This window comes from Phoca vitulina, unplaced genomic scaffold, assembly GCF_004348235.1.
Source record: "Phoca vitulina isolate PV1807 unplaced genomic scaffold, GSC_HSeal_1.0 scaffold1, whole genome shotgun sequence".
Classification (NCBI taxonomy): domain Eukaryota; kingdom Metazoa; phylum Chordata; class Mammalia; order Carnivora; family Phocidae; genus Phoca; species Phoca vitulina.
In genome coordinates this window covers 54,507,608-54,528,048 of record NW_022589704.1, presented here as the reverse complement: position 1 = coordinate 54,528,048, position 20,441 = coordinate 54,507,608, and the positions used below count along the sequence as shown (strand labels likewise).

Sequence of the window (20,441 nt, the reverse complement as noted above, 5' to 3'; positions counted from 1 at the left end):
CCTTCCTTCCTTCCTTCCTTCCTTCCTTCCTTCCTTCCTTCCTTCCTTCCTTTTTTAAAGATTTTATTTATTTATGAGAGAGAAAGAAAGAGAGAGACAAACAGACTCTGCACTAAGCGTGGAGCCCTACGCAGGGCTCAATCCCACAACCCTGAGATCATGACCTGAGCTGGAATCAAGAGTTGGACACTTAACCAACTGAGCCACCCAGGCGCCCCTCCCTCTCCTTTCAAGGAAACCATGTGTCTCACTCCAACCATGTTTTTCCATCTTGGAGCTGATATATTCTTCTATGACAATGTCCCTGTCACAGTTGGTTGGTCCAGGGATGGGCCCTTGACCCAAAATAGACCAACTGGAAAACTTTCCTGAGATTCTTCAAACTGGAACTTGGAAACAGTTCTTTCTGGAGGGGGTTGCTGAAAGATGAGAAACTGAGGCCTTGACAGAGGCCACGTTTACCCCTTTGTAAGGAAAGCGAGGCTGCAGGGAGCATATCCGGGGGCTCAAAGCTGCATTGATGCGGCTCTGCACGTTTGACTCAAGGGGCCCCTTGGGTGCTTGTTGCAGCCGGGTGTCTCTGCCCCCAGCAGTTGGCTTCGTCCAAGCACATTCTGTGGGGCATGTTGTCCTTTTGGTATACAGTGTACCCCTACTTGTAACCCTTCTCGGGAGGAACTTTGAGCTTACATATATTACACAGAGGAAGGAGATTTTTACCTCTGGGACCTTGCCACCACTCCGTCCTGCCTTCTCATAAGTGAATCACTATGCAGTGGGAGAAAGAGCTCATGTGGAGACAGACACGTGATCACAGCCCAGTGCAGACAGGGACAACAGAATACTTGGACCTTTGGTTTTTAAGGGGGTTATCAAAATAATCAGCCTTTGCTCTCACACATAACTCTTCAGAGAACCAGAGGAAAGTTGTTTTCAAAGAGATCACTGATGGTTTGAAAGATATTTTAGGCAGAAGAATAAGTTTCTCCATGGTTTTAAAGGGAGGGTGATTAGTGGAAAAAAAAAAAAAGTTAAGTAAATAAAGGAAAATGGATAGTTTCATTAAAAAAATAAAAGAAAATGGATAGTTTCATTAAAAAAATAAAGGGAGGGTGAGTCCTATGATTTTTCATATTAGAGCAACGTAGTCACTGAAAGCCTCTCTCCCTCTTCTCTTTCTTTTCTGAGTTCTCGGGTTTTCCTGCTGGTCGTGAGGGGAAGAGTGCTAAGTGTCCTTCTTTAAAATCCAGCTTCAGTGTTTCATGGAGTTGTTTGACAAATTTAAGCCCAGTGGTGAGGATGGCCACCTGTTCCTGCAAAAACCATCACAAAGCTTGGTTTTCACAGAACTCCCTTCTGTCTCTGGAAAGGCCCAAGTTGAATTATAATATATGTTAGGAAAAATGAACCTGGTATACGAATGGGATCATTCAGCACAAGAACTGTTTGGGATTTACCCTTCGAGGGGAAAAATCGCTATTAGATCCCACAGCCTGTCTGCTGAAGCTGCTATTCCCGGATGCTGAAGTTGGCGAAAGCACACCTGCCTGAGCAGTAGGCCTGGACTGCCTTCCTACTGTGTCACCTTCAAAACAAACAAACAAACAAACAAACACGCCTTTGCAGAGTCTGTTGAAATCTGAACTCCTCCATCTATCAAGGAACTAAGCCTTAGAGTTCAGAAGGGCTCATCATCAGACCATAAGAACAGGGCCAAACCAGGACCAGAAGAACCTAAAACGAAAAGGGTTCCACGTCTGTTCTGAAAGGGAATATTACAAATTCAGCATGCCTACCTAGATCAAGATTTCTTAATTTGTAATACAGGTAAGGCCCTGAAAAGAGAACTGGCACATGGTAAAATGTTCATTAAATATTTGTTATTTTCCATGTGACCATCACACTGCAAGAACTGAGCACATACTGGGTAGGAGAGTCCCAAAAAAGGACCTCCGGGGCAAGAAGTGAGGCCTCCAAATGGGCGGTGTGCGATCTCCCTCAGCTGCCAGATGCATAAGTGGGATAAAGCCACTGATGCCTCCTTTAAGGGCTTCTGTTAACATCCAATGAAATAAGAACAGTGAAGGCACACTGAATCAGAAGGAATGCTACAGCCATTAACAACACAACTCTCAGCGAGTGGCAGTATTTAAAAGTATATAATGATTGGTATCAGGTTATCCTACAGTAAGCCCAGAAAATGTATGTTAAAGTCTGTCCACCTGTGGATGATTAACGGCAGGATGGTATTTTTATCCCTGGGCAGGTTGAAAAAAGCCTGCCCTTTTTAAATTTCTCACCAGCCCTTCTTACACTTTCCCCTTTCATGGGCATGTGGGTTTGATGACAGTGAGCCTGAAGAAGTACATGTAGGCCCTGCTCTGGGCAGCTTCTTGGGCCAAGGGTGAGGCCAAGCTGCACAGCCCCCAGCCTGGGGGTATGAGGTAAAACCTATTTGGAGCTTGGATCCCTTTTACAATGTGGTCTTGTAGAAAGGATTCTAGAGTCTTCTGTTAGTGTGATTGTCACAGATTTTCGATTTTTATTAAAATTCTTACTTGTTCACACCTTAATTCCTTTTAGTCTCAACCACGTTCGAGGCCCTAGATGGGAACATCGGCCTGTACTACAAGCTAGTCTTAGAACAGTCTCTGTGGCTACTCTTGTTCATAAAGCTGAGTTTAATTTCTAAGTTTTGTGTATATTAGTGTCAAATCCAAAGATAGCAAAATCCTGCACAGATACTGTGTCATTGACTAGGGATGTTCTGGTGCCTGGCTAAGGTGTTATCTTTGCAGACTCCATGAATTGCTTCCAGGGAAAGAAAAAGCACGCAAAACAGAGTTCCTATTTCACCAACACGCATCACCAGCATTGCTAGAAAAGGGAAGAGTGCTGAATGGCTCCACCAGCTCTGGGAATGAAAGGAGTGTATTCGAAGGGATTGAGCACAGCCACACTGACTGCTGGGTTCAAGTCCCGCTCTGTGCATACCGCACAATACGCCACCATACAAACAATTAATGGAGCATCCGACCTCTGGATAGCTACCACACCATCTCACCATCAACTCCCAGCACCTCCACTGTGCCTCCCCTGAACTCACTGGCTCATTGGGATACAGCCAGCAAGAGGGCTTTACCCAGGCTTTGTTGGTAAGGCTGAACCAGAGGGGAGATCTCCCCAGTCGTTCCACCTCGTGCCTCAGCAGATAAATAAGCTGCTGTGTCACTAACATATTCCAGGTCATGTGCACACACAAACATTATTATATCTTGAAATTACTTTTAAATGACTGTCTTTTGGGTTTTAAAACCATTTTCCTAGAAATGGGGCTCAGCAAATCCTTACGTGGAGCAAGGATGGCACCCAGTGGCCAAAGTGTTTCATCTCAGATCTTGTTTTTCTCACAGATTTTCCATTGCTTGTCTCTTTGGAGACAATGAATTGCCATCTTTTTCTAACGCCAGAGTTGAAACACTAAATCACTTGACTATCCCTTTAAGCTGAAGTGTGTACACATACACACACACACACACCACACATATTCACACATACAAATTGAAGCTATATACAGAGGCTAATTCAGAATAACATTCAAAAATCCTTAAAAATTTAGCGTAAAGTCTTATGTTAGAGTCGTCATATTTCAGATATGCAGATTACTGTCCATGATGTCCCTAATACCGTGTATCAGTATAGGAAACATTATACAAATGTAAACCCAGTCTCCCATTCTTCACTTCATATCTTCCCCCAAATAGTCTCTAGTTCATGAGTTCTCATGCCTTAAACATAAGACTTTATCTCCTGACAAGTGCTTTATCCTTAAACTGATGTTCACAATCTCATAACCCTGTTATCTTTCTTACAAGGTACTTGGCAGGCCTGGAGAGCACAGGATAATAAAGTGGGACTGTTCTCTTTCCTTTGAGCTTTCCAGATGTCGAGAGATTTCTATACAGCTAGATAGCCAATCAGACAGTAAGGAAGACAAGCAAGATGTCAGAATAATGAATCATATACCCTCTTGCTCAAAATGATGCAATATCTTCATAATGTTTGCTGTTTCCAATTTCCTTAGGTTTCTAAGCAGTCTGAAACCTCAGGGCAAGAAGTCACATGGATGGTACAACCACAATACAAAAAGAAGTTTCTAATAGAATAGCATTATATATCGATTGCCCAAAGAGTACCATGAAAAGCCTCTTTTTACAAATGTCTATGTTAAGTTCAGCCCCAAATTCTGTTTTTCTCAGACATCATCACCATTCACACTTATCTGGCCCCCACACTGTCAAAATGCCACAGAGGTTCCAAGAAATCAAAAGAAATGACTTCAGGATAAAATTCCATGATATTACTTACATTTTCCTATTCAGAACTTGAAGAGAAGCATTATCTTCAAGGTCAAAACAAAACACTGGAGAGGAAAAATCAAAGCCAAGCACGTGCATTTTTCTTGCTGGTTCTTTTGGTTCTTGGTCACCTTGTATGTAAAGGGTAATGACCCTGCCCTCACCAAGAGGTGTGAGGTTCAAGTAAGATAATGGGAAGGAAAATATTTTTATACACTGCTAAGTCATATTACATATTATTTGATGCATTAATATTATTTAAACATTTATAGGTAGCCCTAGTGTATACTTTCTATACTTATGAGGTTAAGATTCTTGCTACCTAAAATAATCACTGATCTTTCTTATGAGTATTACTGTATAATGTTACCCTTCAAATATAATGCAGCCATGGTGGGCTTTGGAAATCACTTATAATATGTAATTACATCAAGCTGAGCCAAGTCTTCCACCAAATATCCAAATTTTTAAATAAGCTTAAATTTAAAGCTTTGGGTATTTAGAAATTATAAGAACCCCAAGATGTTTTATAAACTTTATGTTGCTTTATGTTTTATTTTCCCCTTCCCTCCTGGAGATACATTTTATAGGCTCATAACATCGTAGCATTTTATAGCTGAAAATGGCTTTGTTACTCAGATGAGGAAACCTGAGGCCTAGCAATTTTAAGTGAACCCAGAGGTCTGGTGGCTGCTTTGTCTATTTACATGTTCGCTTTCTGTCCTATGTCCATGACCTTACAAAGACTGCTTCAAAAGGGACAGCTCTGGCAACCGAGACATTCTTTCCTAACTTGGGATTTCATGTTGGGGCTTGAGATCAATAGAATCATGATTTACGCACATTTTTAAGATTTTGGGTGGATCTGGTGTCAACTGTGAGAAACCATGCAGAACTACCCAAAACAGCACATAATTTCAAAAATAGGTAGAAGGGACAGAACGCAGGATGATACAAATAAAAAGAATTAGAAAGGCATCCTGAGATTCAAGAAAAGAATAGTTTTAAGATTTAATTATCGGGATGGTGGTAGCAGGATACATGAGTGAACAATCTTATTTAATACAGACATGCCTCATTTTATGGCACTTGGCTTTACTGCGCTTTGCAGATACTTTGGTTTTTTATAGATTGAAGGTTTGTGGCAGCTCTGTGTTGAGTGAGTCTATCAGCACCATTCTTCCAAAAGCATTTGCTCACTTCATGTCTCTGTGTCACATTCTCGTAATTGTCTAAATACTATCAACTTTTACATTATTATATTTTATATATATTATTATATATCTGTGATCAGTGATTATGACTTACTCAAATCTCAAATGATGGTTCATCTTTTTTTAGCAATAAAATATTTGTTAATTAAGATATGTACATTGTGTTTTTAGACATCATGTTATTGTACACTTAATAGGCTATAGTATAGTGTAGTAAACATAACTTTTATATACACCAGGAAACCAAAAATGCATTTGACTTGCTTTATTGTGATATTTGCTTTATTGCACTACTCTGCAACCAAACCCTCAACATCTCCGAGGTGTACTTGTATTATAGCAATTGCTGAATCAACTAAGAATTAATGACAAGGGGCCTTTGCCCACAGTAGGGAAGCACAGATATTGTCATTACTGAACACTTCAAAGAGAGTATCCTGAACAAAGAAAATGAATCCCTTTATTTTCATATAGTTCAGGCTTCTTAGGAAATTAGCAACCAAGAACTTAAAACAAGGTGTTGAGATACAATTTGCAGACACTCTTATTGTCATAGATCCTTGCTTCCAAATTCTACTCATATGTTGCAATCACCTCTGCCATCAAAACCACAAATAGTTCAATGGATTTGGTAGAAATTTCTCCAGCACCCAGGTGCAAGACATGACTTTAGGAAATATAAAGGTTACAAAAATGAGTAAAGACAAGGATTCGCTCATGAAAATGCTCCTGGTTTAATCAGGTGAATGGACAGGTGCATAAAGATTTATATCACAAGGCAGAAACTGATACGTATAATGAAAAAAATGGCAAACAAGCAGATCACTTTTGCCTGAATTACAGTGAGAATGACTTCACAGAGGGCACAACTGAGCAGGAGCAGATGGATTGTCAGGACTCTAAATATGCTGAGATAGAAACAGGAATGGGGACCGAGATCAGGAAGGGCAGAGAATGGACAGAAAATATCAAATAGAGCTCATGTAAAGGGTGGGTCAGTGGGAGCATGGGAAACAGGATGGAAAAGTGAACTGGAGCTGAGAGTTCAGAGCACTTTTTATAAGTATTATTATAATGAATTTAGTTATTTATTTTAAATGTTTTAATTTGAGTATAGCTGACACACAATGTTACATCAGTTTAAGGTGTTCAACACAGTGATTCAACTTCTCTACCCGTGATGCTATGCTACCATCTCTCACCATACGCCATTACAGTGTCATTGACTATATTCCCTCTGCTGTACCTTTTATTCCTGTGACTCATTCATTCTCTAACTGGAAGCTTGTTTCTCCCACTGGTCTTCACCCATTTTCATGTCCAACTGAAGGATTTGAAATGATGGAATCTAAAGGCTTATAGAAGATGTTGAGCTTTGTGAGAAGGCAACTGGTACCAACATACTATTAATCCGGCCACTATGCACAGGATTAATTTGGGAGCTGGTTTTATGCCCAGATGTTGGGCATAAGACCAGCTTGCTTAAAAAAAAATTAAAAAAGAGCGAGAGAGAAAGAGAGGCAGGGAGACCAGCTAGGAGAGCATGCATAACAAATGTCTGCATGAGAAAGAATGAGGATCCGAGCTGGTGGTGACTGTGAGGATCGGGGGAGCATGGGAGACATTGTGAAGTCAGAATGGAGGGGTGAGCCCATGGGAGTGAGGAGATGTGAGGACTCAAAGGTGACTGGACAGTTATATCCAAAGTGGTCCTCTGGAGAGGAGGGTGAGGGAAGCATGGCAGTCAGGGGTTTGTAGCTCCTACGTATACTGAAGGAGATGCAGAGAGAAAACCAACCGTTACGATTGCTAAACCAAACCAACATCACTGAGGGGAGGGCACATCAGTTCTTTATTTCCCAGTTCCATGCCTGTAGTCATAGATGGCTCTAACTAGAGGCAAACCGGAAAGAAGGAGAGTGATACAGTTCCAGATGCCCTAGTGTTCTGGAAAGCTCTGACCGCATCGGGCTCCCTGCTAGGCGGGGAGCCTACTTCTCCCTCTGCCGCTGCCTCTCTCTATCTCTTTCTCTGACTCTCATGAATAAATACATAAAACATTTAAAAAAAAAAAAAAGAAATAAGCAGAGGTGAACCGGAAAGTGGTTGGTTGTTGAGATTTCCAAAGGCGGCATTTCAGGAAGACTGTGAGGGCTGAGGCTAGAGGAACAAGTGGAAGTTCTCCCTCCCTCCTTGGCACCCTGACGTTGTGGATTACCGCCTGGACTCTGGAGGTGTCTCTATGGGAGCGCCTGGCCTGCCGGAGAGGAGCTGGAAGGTGCTTCCTACTGACTGTGGTGGGGAACATGAGCTCCCTAAGCCTTTGCCACATGGTGCCCTGCCCTACCTCTCCCCTCCTTGGCAGCTGCCTCATTACTTGGGTTTGGGTAAGTGTCATGGTGTTACCCTCTGTCTACATGGGACACTTTTCCTCTGCAACAAGCCGGTGCAAGGATTGGACTTTTCCCCCAGCTTTGGAAATAGAGTTGGCAGGCCAGCACATGTTCTGTCGCTATGCAATTAGAAAAAGGTGCGCCCATTGGGAGATCAGTCACTAAGGGGCAACCCATCAGTGGACCAGCCAAGTGGGGGCGAGCCCCAACTCCTGCCTCCTTACACAGGGACCCTCGTGCAGGACTTATGATAGACACATCTACCTGCACAACTGCCAGGGCTTATGATAACATTTGAATATTTCAGGATCAAAGATGCCTCCTCAAACTTAATTACTTAAAAAAAAAAAAAAAAAGCCTAGTACATCCTATCCCATTGCCCAGCCTCTCCCCTGCCCTCTATCTTACAGAGGAGTTTGTAAGATCCTATTTTTGATGTGGCCATTCTTCTTATTTTGGTAGTAAAGGCCACAGGGGGTACCTATTCCGTGGCACTTTATTTTATTTACTTTACCAGGATGTTAATTTATGGTCCAAACCCAAACATCTAACAGGAGTTATCGGTGTTTAATTACCGAGGCAGTTAAATAGTGCCGTAAACAAGTTCATCTCTGGTTGCAGCCATAACCCATGCAGTTTGGAATTGAAAGAAGGGATGATAAAAGGTGGCAATACAACATGAGAACGTCCATGAGTTTATTTTAATTAGTAAACTGGAATATACAGTAGTAACTGTTTGGTCTGTCCACCACATTGGAATCTTAGGGAAGTGCATAAAATTACAGGAGCATATAATTGGTGTACCAAACTCATTTTCTTATGTTATCACATCTGGCATCTTCAGGTTATTAAAAGCCTTTAAACCAGTCATCTTCAAAGAGATCTAATTGTCAATATGGTCTTTATACATTATTCCCGTTAGCACAGAGCAGAAAAGATATAAACAGGCACTAAAATCTGCACAAATTTTCTGGGCACACCTTTCTTATTTCAAGTTCAAGGAAGATCAGTAAATGTTAATGAGGATTAAAAACTATTCTTTAGATCCTGGTTTCCTCATTCAATGCACAGGGCAACCAGCCCATAAAGGACAAATTATTAACATTATAACCTCAATCAGACTTTGAAAAAGTTAATTCATTAGTTCCAGGAAGTTCTGTGATCTTTTTGTGTATAGGTGGCCCTCCAAAAAAGACTGTTTCCCAAGGTATAAATAATATATCACAGCCACAAAAATAAGCTTAGGTTCTGACATTCCTAGATGAGCAATTATATGTTGTTTCATCTACTTATTCTGGCTAGATAATCCAGGAAAACTTCTAGAATGGTTTTCACACTCTGACCGCCCTTCACCCACCTACCACCACACACCCATGAAAGAGACTTTTCCCAACAGGAGAAATGGAGTTAACAGAACAAAACAAAACAGAAAGGAAAACATCTTTTCCCTCTCCTCTGACATTCTACAATAGGAAAAGAAATCCCCAGATATAGACAGGTGTGAAATAGGAAGACAAGATATGAAAAAAGGTAAGATGATATTAGCCTTGCATTAATGATTATTAAAGATTGACTATAGGTTTATCATATATGAAATCTGTGTTGCTTGAAACCATCCCACCGAGGAGTACAAATGGTAGTTAATTGAAAGTAATTAATTAATGGTGTGTATTGTACTCTCCAATATTATGGGATTTCCATCTCTCCTACTTATTTCTGAGAGTTCTCAGGGTATACCTAACTTGTCCTTAAAATGTGACCACTCAGCCTGCATTGATTCCTTCAGCTTCTGCTGGTCATTTTGATAGAAGGTGCCTTCCCTCTGGTCTATCTGAGGCTTTCTTTCCCTTGGGCTGCCGCTTTCTGTTGCATGCTATTGGCACTCTGGAACCCTCATGCTCTTGGGGTCATTTATTGCACTGAAACTGTACTAAAGTCCATACCTTTTGTGTCCATTCACGTTTTTAGCTGAGAAGATGAATCTATAGGAGGCTGGGCTAAGGGACAAATCCAAGAGACAAACCCCATGTTGAACTTGGAATCATCTAGACACTGAGGCCTGTGGTCTCAATTTCCACTAGGAAGACTTCTTGACTAGGAGGCCTCTAGTCTCTTGTGTGAATAACCATTTCTCACTGGTGTTCTCAACATATCTGAACCCTGGATGTGGTACAGCTTGGGCTGCAACCGGAGTCTGGCCTATGTATGCGTGTATTTGACCTCCAGGTCCTAGAGGATGATATTTCCTTCCAAGCCCTGATTTCATCTCTGAATCACTGATCAATAGCTTGGTCCCAGCTGTACATAATCCAATACGTTGACTCAGCCATCCTTAAAGGACGAAATTTCATGGATAACTCTATTCCAGATTTCAAATCTCTCTCTACATATAGATCTATTTTCTTTACTATCTCTGTTAAAAAATTATTGTAAGTAGCAAAGTTTACAATATATTTGAATGCAAGCATGGTTTATCTGTACATATGGGTCAAAACAAAGCATTTATTTACTGCTATTTAGCTACAATGTTAGGAAACTGCCATTGCACATACTCCAGTGTGAAATTTCAGTAAGTACTTTTCAGTGTCTATGTGCAGGATTATTTTAAGCTCACTACATTTTAATGTTATTGCTGCAGTTATAAGACATCAGCTACTAATTATGATAATGTTTTGTTTACTTTATATATCAAGAAAAAAGTCATTAAGTTAAAATTATCTACTATATCTCAATTACATTGTAATAAGACACTTACCAATATCTTTCAGGATAAAATCTGGAATAAATCAGTTAAGTTAATATTCTTGATAACTTTAAGATGAAATAACCCTTTGTTCTCAAATTTAAATACTTCATATTTTTAGTATGTTTGTGAGCTAACAATAGAAAAGCATGGCAAATTCCAAGACAATGGTATTTTCCTTAATCTAAGGAAATTAGAATTAAGAATTAAGGCTGAACAAGGGGCAGTATGTGTAGAGGGTACACAGCTATGGATTTTGGCCCGCTGTGCCTCTGTGCTTGTCCCATCAAATAGCTCCTGCAGTCATATTTGTCCCACTGTGCGCTTTGCTATCTTTCTCCCTGCAGGTCCCTTCCTTCTTTTAGCAATGATGATAATGATAATAACAGTAAACATATAAGACAGTAAGAACAGTAAAATATTTGCAGCAAGTTATTTCCCTAAATCAGATTTCTAGGTAACTAAGCTTTATTAAAGTATAAAAGCTTTACCTATTTTTGATGGACTTATTTATAAAATATATAGAAGATATGAAAAATAATCATATGTAACCATGGTTTTTAACATTTTCTTAATGAATAATTGTTTTGAATTACGGAACACTGATGCCTTTTGGATTCAGTCATTCATTCATTCATCTATCAATTCAACAAATATTTACTAAGTACTACCATGTTCCCAGAACTGCAGGGATAGAGCAGTGAACACAACATACAAAAAGTGCTGTCCGATGACACTCACATTCTAGCTGATAGGTAGGATGTTTATCTCCCTAACAAGAGGGCCCTGACTGCCACAGTTTGGGTTGTTCTGTCTCCTTCTTCTGCTGTCAGCTGTCACCTCTTGCTGGCAACATGTCGCTCCTGATCTGGGTCAGCACTGCAGTCTTTTCCTAAGCCTCTCATCCAGCCAATAGCACCATATCCCTGGCTGGAGCCCATGCAGCTCAGCTTGTGCCCATGCTAAATGCACTGCTCCCTGCCCTTCTGAGCAGTCCCCTCATCCTTACTCTGAGTTTGGAGTCTTCCCTTGTTTCCTTTCTTTATTAGTGTGACTCAACTCTAATGATCCAATTTAGGGATCAGCTCTCTGTGCCATTGTTCCTGGGAAGATGAATGCATCTGCGTGTAAATGAAACTCTTAGAAGAGTAGCCATCACCAAGGGTTATTACATACAGATATCACAGTACAAAACACTATCTTTCTTACGGTTGTGGTAGCTAACCTGATAATTCTGGACTTCCACGAAAACTTTAAAAGGCAGAGACCAAAGCTTGCAAAGGGGAGGGAAATCAGGCCTCCCAACACTCTCATATTTTGACCATGACTGGTTAGAAGTGCAGGGGACGGAACAAGAATTCTGGGCTGCCTTTAAGAGAATGGTGGTGACTGAGGTGAAAAAGAATATCTAGGGCACCTGGCTGAGTCAGTTGGTGGAACATGTGACTCTTGATCTTGGGGTTGTGAGTTCGAGTCCCATGTTGCGTGTAGAGATTACTTAAAAATACAATCTTAAAAAAAAGATAAAGAATATCTAAGCCTCATTCACAGACTTATCGTATATTGGAGCTGGAAGAAGGTCCCACTGAACAGCAGTGAACACCGTGGTTAGGAGCTCCAGTTCCAGGGCCAGATTGACTGGCTTACCCCTTACAATCATTTGACCTTGGCTGTCTACTTAACATCTCCATGCCTCAGCTGACTCCTCTGTAAAACAGTATGTTCTTCACAGGATTATGAAACTCAAATGAATTATATAGGTAAAATGCTTTGTATTGTGGTCCATAGTAAGCATATGGCAAATGTTAGTTATTATTGTCCTAATCTCTTCCTTATTTTTACAGATGAAAATATTTAAGTGAACAGAAAGTTGGAGGAAAAATAAATGCCAAAGCCAGGTGTCCCGATTCTCACAATATTACACAGATTTTTTCTCTAATACCCCACATATTTAACAAATGGAAAGAAATAAATAATGAATCATTTAAATGATCATGAAGGGGATACTTAGTTTATATATAAGTCCCTTTTCCCCTCTAAGACTGAAATATTCAAACACACCTTTGCCCAGTTCTTTTCCCTAATACCTAGTGGACCAGACTGATTCTACAGAGGCAAGTGACAACGGGTCAGAATGCCATGTGAAGATTAACATTCAGTACTAGCAAGGGCACCCTTTGCTTCCTTACCTTAAACTTGTCAACTTCAGCTTTTGAACATGTTGCATGGTATGACAGCACCTGATTCAGAAGAAAAGGGAAAAAAAAAAACCCTTTAATAACTAGACATGAGTGTTTTCTGAAATTCTCCTGGCTTATAAATAAATGCAGTTCATTATGTCACCTTGAAAATAGTGGATTTTTTTTAATTGAAGTATAATTGACATACAATATCCTATTAATTTCTGGTATACATCATAGTGATCTGATACTTTTATGCATTACAAAATGATGCCCATGATAAGTCTAGTTACCATCTGTCACCATACATTTATTACAATATTATTGACTGTATTTTTGTATTTTGTATTTTGTATTTTTGTATTTTTTATGCTTCTAACCGGAAGTTTGTATCTCTTAATCCCCTTCACCGATTTCATCTGCCCCCCTACCCAACCCTTCCCCTTTCTGGTGACCAAAAGTTTATTTCTTGTTTCAATGAGTCTGTTTCTGTTTTGTTTCATTTGTTCTTTTGTTTTGTTTTTAGATTCCACATATCAGATGTATGATTTGCAGATCTCTTCTTCCATTAAGGAGGTGGCCTTTTGGTTTTGTTGATGGTTTCCTTTGCTGTACAGAAGCTCTCCAGCTTGATGTAGTCCCATTTGTTTATTTTAGCTTTTGTTGCCCTTGCCTGAGGAGACTGGTCCAAAAAATTTTTTTTGCTAAGACTGATGTCGAAGAGCTTACTGCCTATGTTTTCTTTTAGGAGTTTTATGGCTTCAAGTCTGACATTCAGATCTTTAATCCAATTTGAATTTATTTTTGTATATAGTGTAACAGTGGTCTAGTTTCACTCTTTTGTGTGTAGCTTGTCCGGTTTTCCCAACACCATTTATTGAAGAGACTGTCTTTTCAACAGGGGATTTTAATGTACATGAAATTTCCAATAACTGTGACACAGATTGTTATCTGTGCAAGTGCAATGGAATCTATTATAATGCTGAATGGAACTGCAGCCCACATTAAAGGCTAAGTATTGATGCTTGGAGGAGCAAGATGGCGGAGGAGTAGGAGACCTAAATTTCCTGTGGTCCCAGGAATTCAGCTAGATAGGTATCAAACCATTCTGAACACCTACAAACTCAACAGGAGATCGAAGAAAAGAATAGCAGCAACTCTCTGAACAGAAAAGCGACCACTTTCTGGAAGGTAGGACGTGCGGAGAAGTGAATCCGAGGTGCTATTCGGGAAGATAGACGGCGGGGGAAGGGAGCCTCCGTCAGCCGCTAGGCACAAGTGATAGAGCAGTGGAGCACAAAATCAGAACTTTGAGAAGTCCACTCTGCTGAGGGATATTGCTCCAGTGGCTAAGCGGGGGGGTGGAACCCTTGCTGGGACAGTGTGGTCTCAGGACCGTCAGGGTCACAGAAAGACCGAGGGTGCCTGAGTGCGGCACAGCTCCCAGGCATCAGAGCAGGGAAGCCGGCTGCAGAGACGGAGCTGAGGAGTGGGCTTTCAGCTCGGGGTTGCCATAAACCGTGATCCGCAGCACAGTTGGGCCACTGCTCTTCCAGCAGGGACCCAAAAAGTGGCAGATCCGGGGAGACTCCCCTTCCTCCACTGGGAGGAATCTGCTGGGTTTGGAGACTCCACACGGGGTCGGGTGCCAGAGATAGAAACACTCGGTCACAGGCCGGGTGAGCATGGAGTGCGGCCGGAGACCGGGAAGACAGGAGTGACTGACTGCTTTTCTCTGGGGGCGCACTGAGGAGTGGGGCCCTGAGTTCTCGGCTCCTCCGGGGTGGAGATTGGGAGGCCACCATTTTCGCTCCCGTCCTCCAAAGCTATACGGAAAGCTTGCAGGGAACAAAAGCTCCTGAGAGCAAACCTGAGCAGATTACTTAGCCCAACCTGGCAAGGGCAGGGCAATTCCGCCTCCAGCAAAGACATTTGGGAACCACAGCAACAGGCCCCTTCCCCAGAAGATCAGCAAGAACAGCCAGCCAAGGCCAAGTTTACCAATCAATGAGAATGGCTGAACTCCAGTGCTAGGGGAATACTGCACATAGAATTCATGGCTTTTTCCCCATGATTCTTTAGTCTTTCAAAGTTAATTATTTCAATTTTCTTTTTTTTCTTTTTCTATTTTTTTTTGAATTTTTCTTTTTCCCTTTTTCAGCCAACATCTTATCAATCCCTTTTTAAAAAATCTTTTTTATTTTTCATTTTTAGAGTCATATTCTATCCCTTCATTGTAGCTAGCCTTATTTTTGGTATATATATGAGTTGTTCTCTCTTTAAAATTTTGGGATACAGTTTCTTCTAATAGACCAAAATATACCCTAAATCTCTAAGTGTATGACTTTGTTCTAGCCTCCTGCCTGATCACATTCTCTCTGCCCCCCCCTTTTTAAATTTCCCTTCTTTCTTTTTTCAAACAACTTCGTATCAATTCCTTTTATAAAATCTTTTATAATTTTCATCTTTACAGTCATATTCCATCCCTTCATCTTATTTACCCTTATGTTTGTACATATATGTTTTTCTTTCTTTAAAATTTTGGGAGGCAGTTTCTTCTAACAGACCAAAATACACCCAAAATCTAGTGTGTGGCACTGATCTATGCACCAGCCTGATTAAATTTGATCATATTCTTTTTTTTTTTCTTTCTTTCCCTTTCTTTTCCCCCCGTGATTTGTTTAGTGTATATTTTTCTGGGGTCGTTGTTACCCTGTTAGCATTTTGTTCTCTCATTCATCTACTCTCCTCTGGACAAAATGACAAGATGGAAAAACTCACCTCAAAAAAAAGAACAAGAGGCAGTACTGACTGCCAGGGACCTAATCAATACGGACATTAGTAAGATGTCGGAACTAGAGTTCAGAATGACGATTATAAAGATACTAGCTGGGCTTGAAAAAAGCATGGAAGATACTAGAGAAACCCTTTCTGGAGAAATGAACTAAAATCTAACCAAGTCAAAACGAAAAGGGCTATTACTGAGGTACAATAAAAAATGGAGGCTCTAACTGCTAGGATAAATGAGGCAGAAGAGAGAATTAGTGATATAGAAGACGAAATGATGGAGAATAAAGAGGGCAGAATTTGAGAGATAAGTGATACCATAAGATGAAACAATATTAGAATAATTGGGATCCCAGAAGAAGAAGAAGGAGAGAGAGGGGCAGAAGGTAAATTGGAGCAAATTATAGCAGAGAACTTCCCTAATTTGGGGAAGGAAACAGGCATCAAAATCCAAGAGGCACAGAGAACCCCCCTCAAAATCAATAAAAATAGGTCAATACCCCGACATCTAATAGTAAAACTTACAAGTCTCAGAGACAAAGAGAAAATCCTGAAAGCAGCTTGGGACAAGAGGTCTGTAACCTACAATGGCAGAAATATTAGATTGGCAACAGACCTATCCACAGAGACCTGGCAGGCCAGAAAGGACTGGCATGATATATTGAGAGCACTAAACAAGAAAAATATGCAGCCAAGAATACTATATCCAGCTAGGCTGTCATTGAAAACTGAAGGAGAGATAAAAAGCTTCCAGGACAAATAAAAACTAAAAGAATTTGCAAACACGAAACCAGCCCTAAAAGAAATATTGAAAGGGGTCCTCTAAGCAAAGAGAGAGCCTAAAAGTAACATAGTCCAGAAAGGAACAGAGACAATATACAATAACAGCCACCTTACAGGCAATACAATGGCACTAACTTCATATCTTTCAATATTTACCCTGAATGTAAATGGGCTAAATGCTCCAATCAAAAGACACAGGGTATCAGATTGGATAAAAAAACAAGACCCATCAATATGCTGTCTGCAAGAGACTCATTTTAGACCCAAAGACACCTCCAAATTGAAAGTGAGGGGGTGGAAAACCATTTACCATGCTAATGGACATCAAAAGAAAACTGGGGTGGCAATCCTAATATCAGACAAATTAGATTTTAAACCAAAGACTATAATAAGAGATGAGGAAGGGCACTATATCATACTTAAAGGGTCTATCCAACAAGAAGATTTAACAATTGTAAATATCTATGCCCCTAACATGGGAGCAGCCAATTATATAAGCCAATTAATAACAAAAGCAAAGAAACACATCGACAACAATACAATAATAGTGGGGGACTTTAACATCCCCCTCACTGAAATGAACAGATCATCTGAGCAAAAGATCAACAAGGAAATAAAGACTTTAAATGACACACTGGACCAAATGGACTTCACAGATATATTCAGAGTATTCCATCCCAAAGCAACAGAATACACATTCTTCTCTAGTGCCCATGGAACATTCTCCTGAATATATCACATCCTAGGTCACAAATCAGGTCTCAACTGGTACCAAAAGATTGGGATCATTCCCTGCATATTTTCAAACCACAATGCTTTGAAACTAGAACTCAGTCACAAGAGGAAAGTTGGAAAGAACTCAAATACATGGAGGCTAAAGAGCATCCTACTAAAGAATGAATGAGTCAACCAGGAAATTAAAGAAGGATTTAAAAAATTCATGGAAACAAATGAAAATGAAAACACAACTGTTCAAAATCTTTGGGATGCAGCACAGGCAGTCCTAAGAGGAAAGTATATAGCAATACAAGCCTTTCTCAAGAAACAAGAAAGGTCTCAAATACACAACCTAACCCTACACCTGAAGGAGCTGGAGAGAGAACAGCAAATAAAAATAAAAACCCAGCAGGAGAAGAAAAATAGTAAAGATCAGGACAGAAATCAATGAAATAGAAACGAAAAGAACAGTAGAACAGATCAACAAAACTAGGAGCCGGTTCTTTGAAAGAATTAACAAGATTGATAAACCCCTGGCCAGACTTATCAAAAAGAAAAGAGGAATGACCTAAATAAATAAAATCATGAATGAAAGAGGAGACATCACAACCAACACCAAAGAAATACAAACAATTATAAGAACATATTATGAGCAACTATATGCCAGCAAATTAGATAATCTGGAAGAAATGGATGAATTCCTAGAGATGTATAAACTACCAAAACTGAATCAGGAAGAAATAGAAAACCTGAACAGACCCATAACCACTAAGGAAATTGAAGCAGTAATCAAAACTCTCCCAAAAAACAAGAGCCCAGGGCCAGATGGCTTCCCAGGGGAATTCTACCAAACATTTAAAGAAGAATTAATACCTATTCTTCTGAAACTGTTCCAAAAAATAGAAAAGTAAGGAAAACTTCCAAACTCATTTTATGAGGCCAGCAATACCTTGATCCCCAAATCAGACAAAGACCCCATCAAAAAGGAGAATTACAGACCAATATCCTTGATGAACATGGATGCAAAAATTCTCACCAAAATACTAGCCAGTAGGATCCAACAGTACGTTAAAAGGATTATTCACCACGACCAAGTGGGATTTATTCCTAGGCTGCAAGGTTGGTTCAACATCCACAAATAAATCAGTGTGATACAATACATTAATAAAAGAAAGAACAAGAACCATATGATCCTCTCAATAGATGCAGAAAACGCATTTGACAAAGTACAGCATCCTTTCTTGATTAAAACTCTTCAGAGTGTAGGGATAGAGGATACATACCTCAATATCATAAAAGCCATCTATGAAAAACCCACAGCGAATATCATTCTCAATGGGGAAAAACTGAGAGCTTTCTCCCTAAGGTCAGGAACACAGCAGGGATGTCCACTATCACCACTGCTATTCAACATAGTACTAGAAGTCCTAGCCACAGCAATCAGACGACAAAAAGAAATAAAAGGCATCCGAATTGGCAAAGAAGAAATCAAACTCTCACTCTCTGCAGATGATATGATACTTTATGTGGAAAACCCAAAAGACTCCACCCCAAAACTGCTAGAACTCATACAGGAATTTCGTAAAGTGGCAGGATATAAAATCAATCCACAGAAATCAGTGGCATTTCTATACACTAGCAACAAGACAGAAGAAAGAGAAATTAAGGAGTCGATCCCATTTACAATTGCACCAAAAACCATAAGATACCTAGGAATAAATCTAACCAAAGAGGCAAAGAATCTGTACTCAGAAAACTATAAAATACTCATGAAAGAAATTGAGGAAGACACAAAGAAATGTAAAAACGTTCCATGTTCATGGATTGGAAGAAAAAATATTGTGAAGATGTCAATGCTACCTAGAGCAATCTACACATTCAATGCAATCCCCATCAAAATACCATCCACTTTTTTCAAAGAAATGGAACAAATAATCCTAAAATTTGTATGGAAACAGAAAAGACTCCGAATAGCCAGAAGAATGTTGAAAAAGAAAAACAAAGCTGGGGGCATCACATTGCCCGATTTCAAGCTCTATTACAAAGCTGTAATCATCAAGACAGTATGGTACTGGCACAAAAACAGACATATAGATCAAAGGAACAGAATAGAGAGCCCAGAAATGGACCCTCAACTCTATGGTCAACTAATCTTCGACAAAGCAGGAAAGAATGTCCAATGGAAAAAAGACAGTCTCTTCAACAAATGGTGTTGAGAAAACTGGACAGCCACATGCAGAAGAACGAAACTGGACCATTTCCTTACACCACACACAAAAATAGACTCAAAATGGATGAAAGACTTAAATATGAGACAGGAGTCCATCAAAATCCTAGAGGAGAACACAGGCAGCAACCTCTTCGACCTCACCTGCAGCAACTTCTTCCTAGAAACATCACCAAAGACAAGGGAAGCAAGGGCAAAAATGAACTATTGGGACTTCATCAAGATAAAAAGCTTTTTGCACAGCAAAGGAAACAGTTGACAAAACCAAAAGACAACTGACAGAATGGGAGAGGATATTTGCAAATGACATATCAGATAAAGGGCTAGTACCTAAAATCTATAAAGAACTTACAAACTCAACACCTGAAGAACAAATAATCCAATCAAGAAATGGGCAGAAGACATGAACAGACATTTTTCCAAAGAAGACATCCAAATGGCCAACAGACACATGAAAAAGTGCTCAACATTGCTCGGCATCAGGGAAATCCAAATCAAAACCTCAGTGAGGTACCACCTCACACCAGTCAGAATGGCTAAAATTAACAAGTCAGGAAACGACAGATGTTGGCAAGGATGGGGAGAAAGGGGAACCTTCCTACACTGTTGGTGGGAATGCAAGCTGGTGCAGCCACTCTGGAAAACAGTATGGAGGTTCCTCAAAAAGTTGAAAATAGAGCTACCGTATGACCCAGCAATTGCACTACTGGGTATTTACCCCAAAGATACAAATGTAGTGATCTGAAGGGGTATGTGCACCCTAATGTTTATAGCAGCAATGTCCACAATAGCCAAACTATGGGAAGAGCCAAGATGTCCATTGACAGATGAAAGGATAAAGAAGATGTGGTATATATATACAATGGAATAAATGCAGCCATCAAAAAACCCCAAAATCTTGCCATTTGCAATGATGTGGATGGAACTAGAGGGTATTATGCTAAGTGAAATAAGTCAATCAGAGAAAGACATGTACCATATGACCTCACTGATACGAGGAATTCTTAATCTCAGGAAACAAACTGAGGGTTGCTGGAGT

The 20,441-nt window shown here is 40.1% G+C and overlaps 1 protein-coding gene across 1 annotated transcript in view; it reads right to left on the bottom strand.

Moving 5' to 3' along the window:
- The window catches only part of PDE11A (phosphodiesterase 11A), a 382,098-nt gene that overhangs the window by 117,571 nt on the left and 244,086 nt on the right, over positions 1-20,441 (bottom strand). Inside the window, exon 10 of the mRNA XM_032407415.1 lies at positions 12,898-12,948. Coding sequence (XP_032263306.1) covers positions 12,898-12,948 — 51 coding nt within the window. The remainder of the gene's footprint in view (positions 1-12,897; positions 12,949-20,441) is intronic.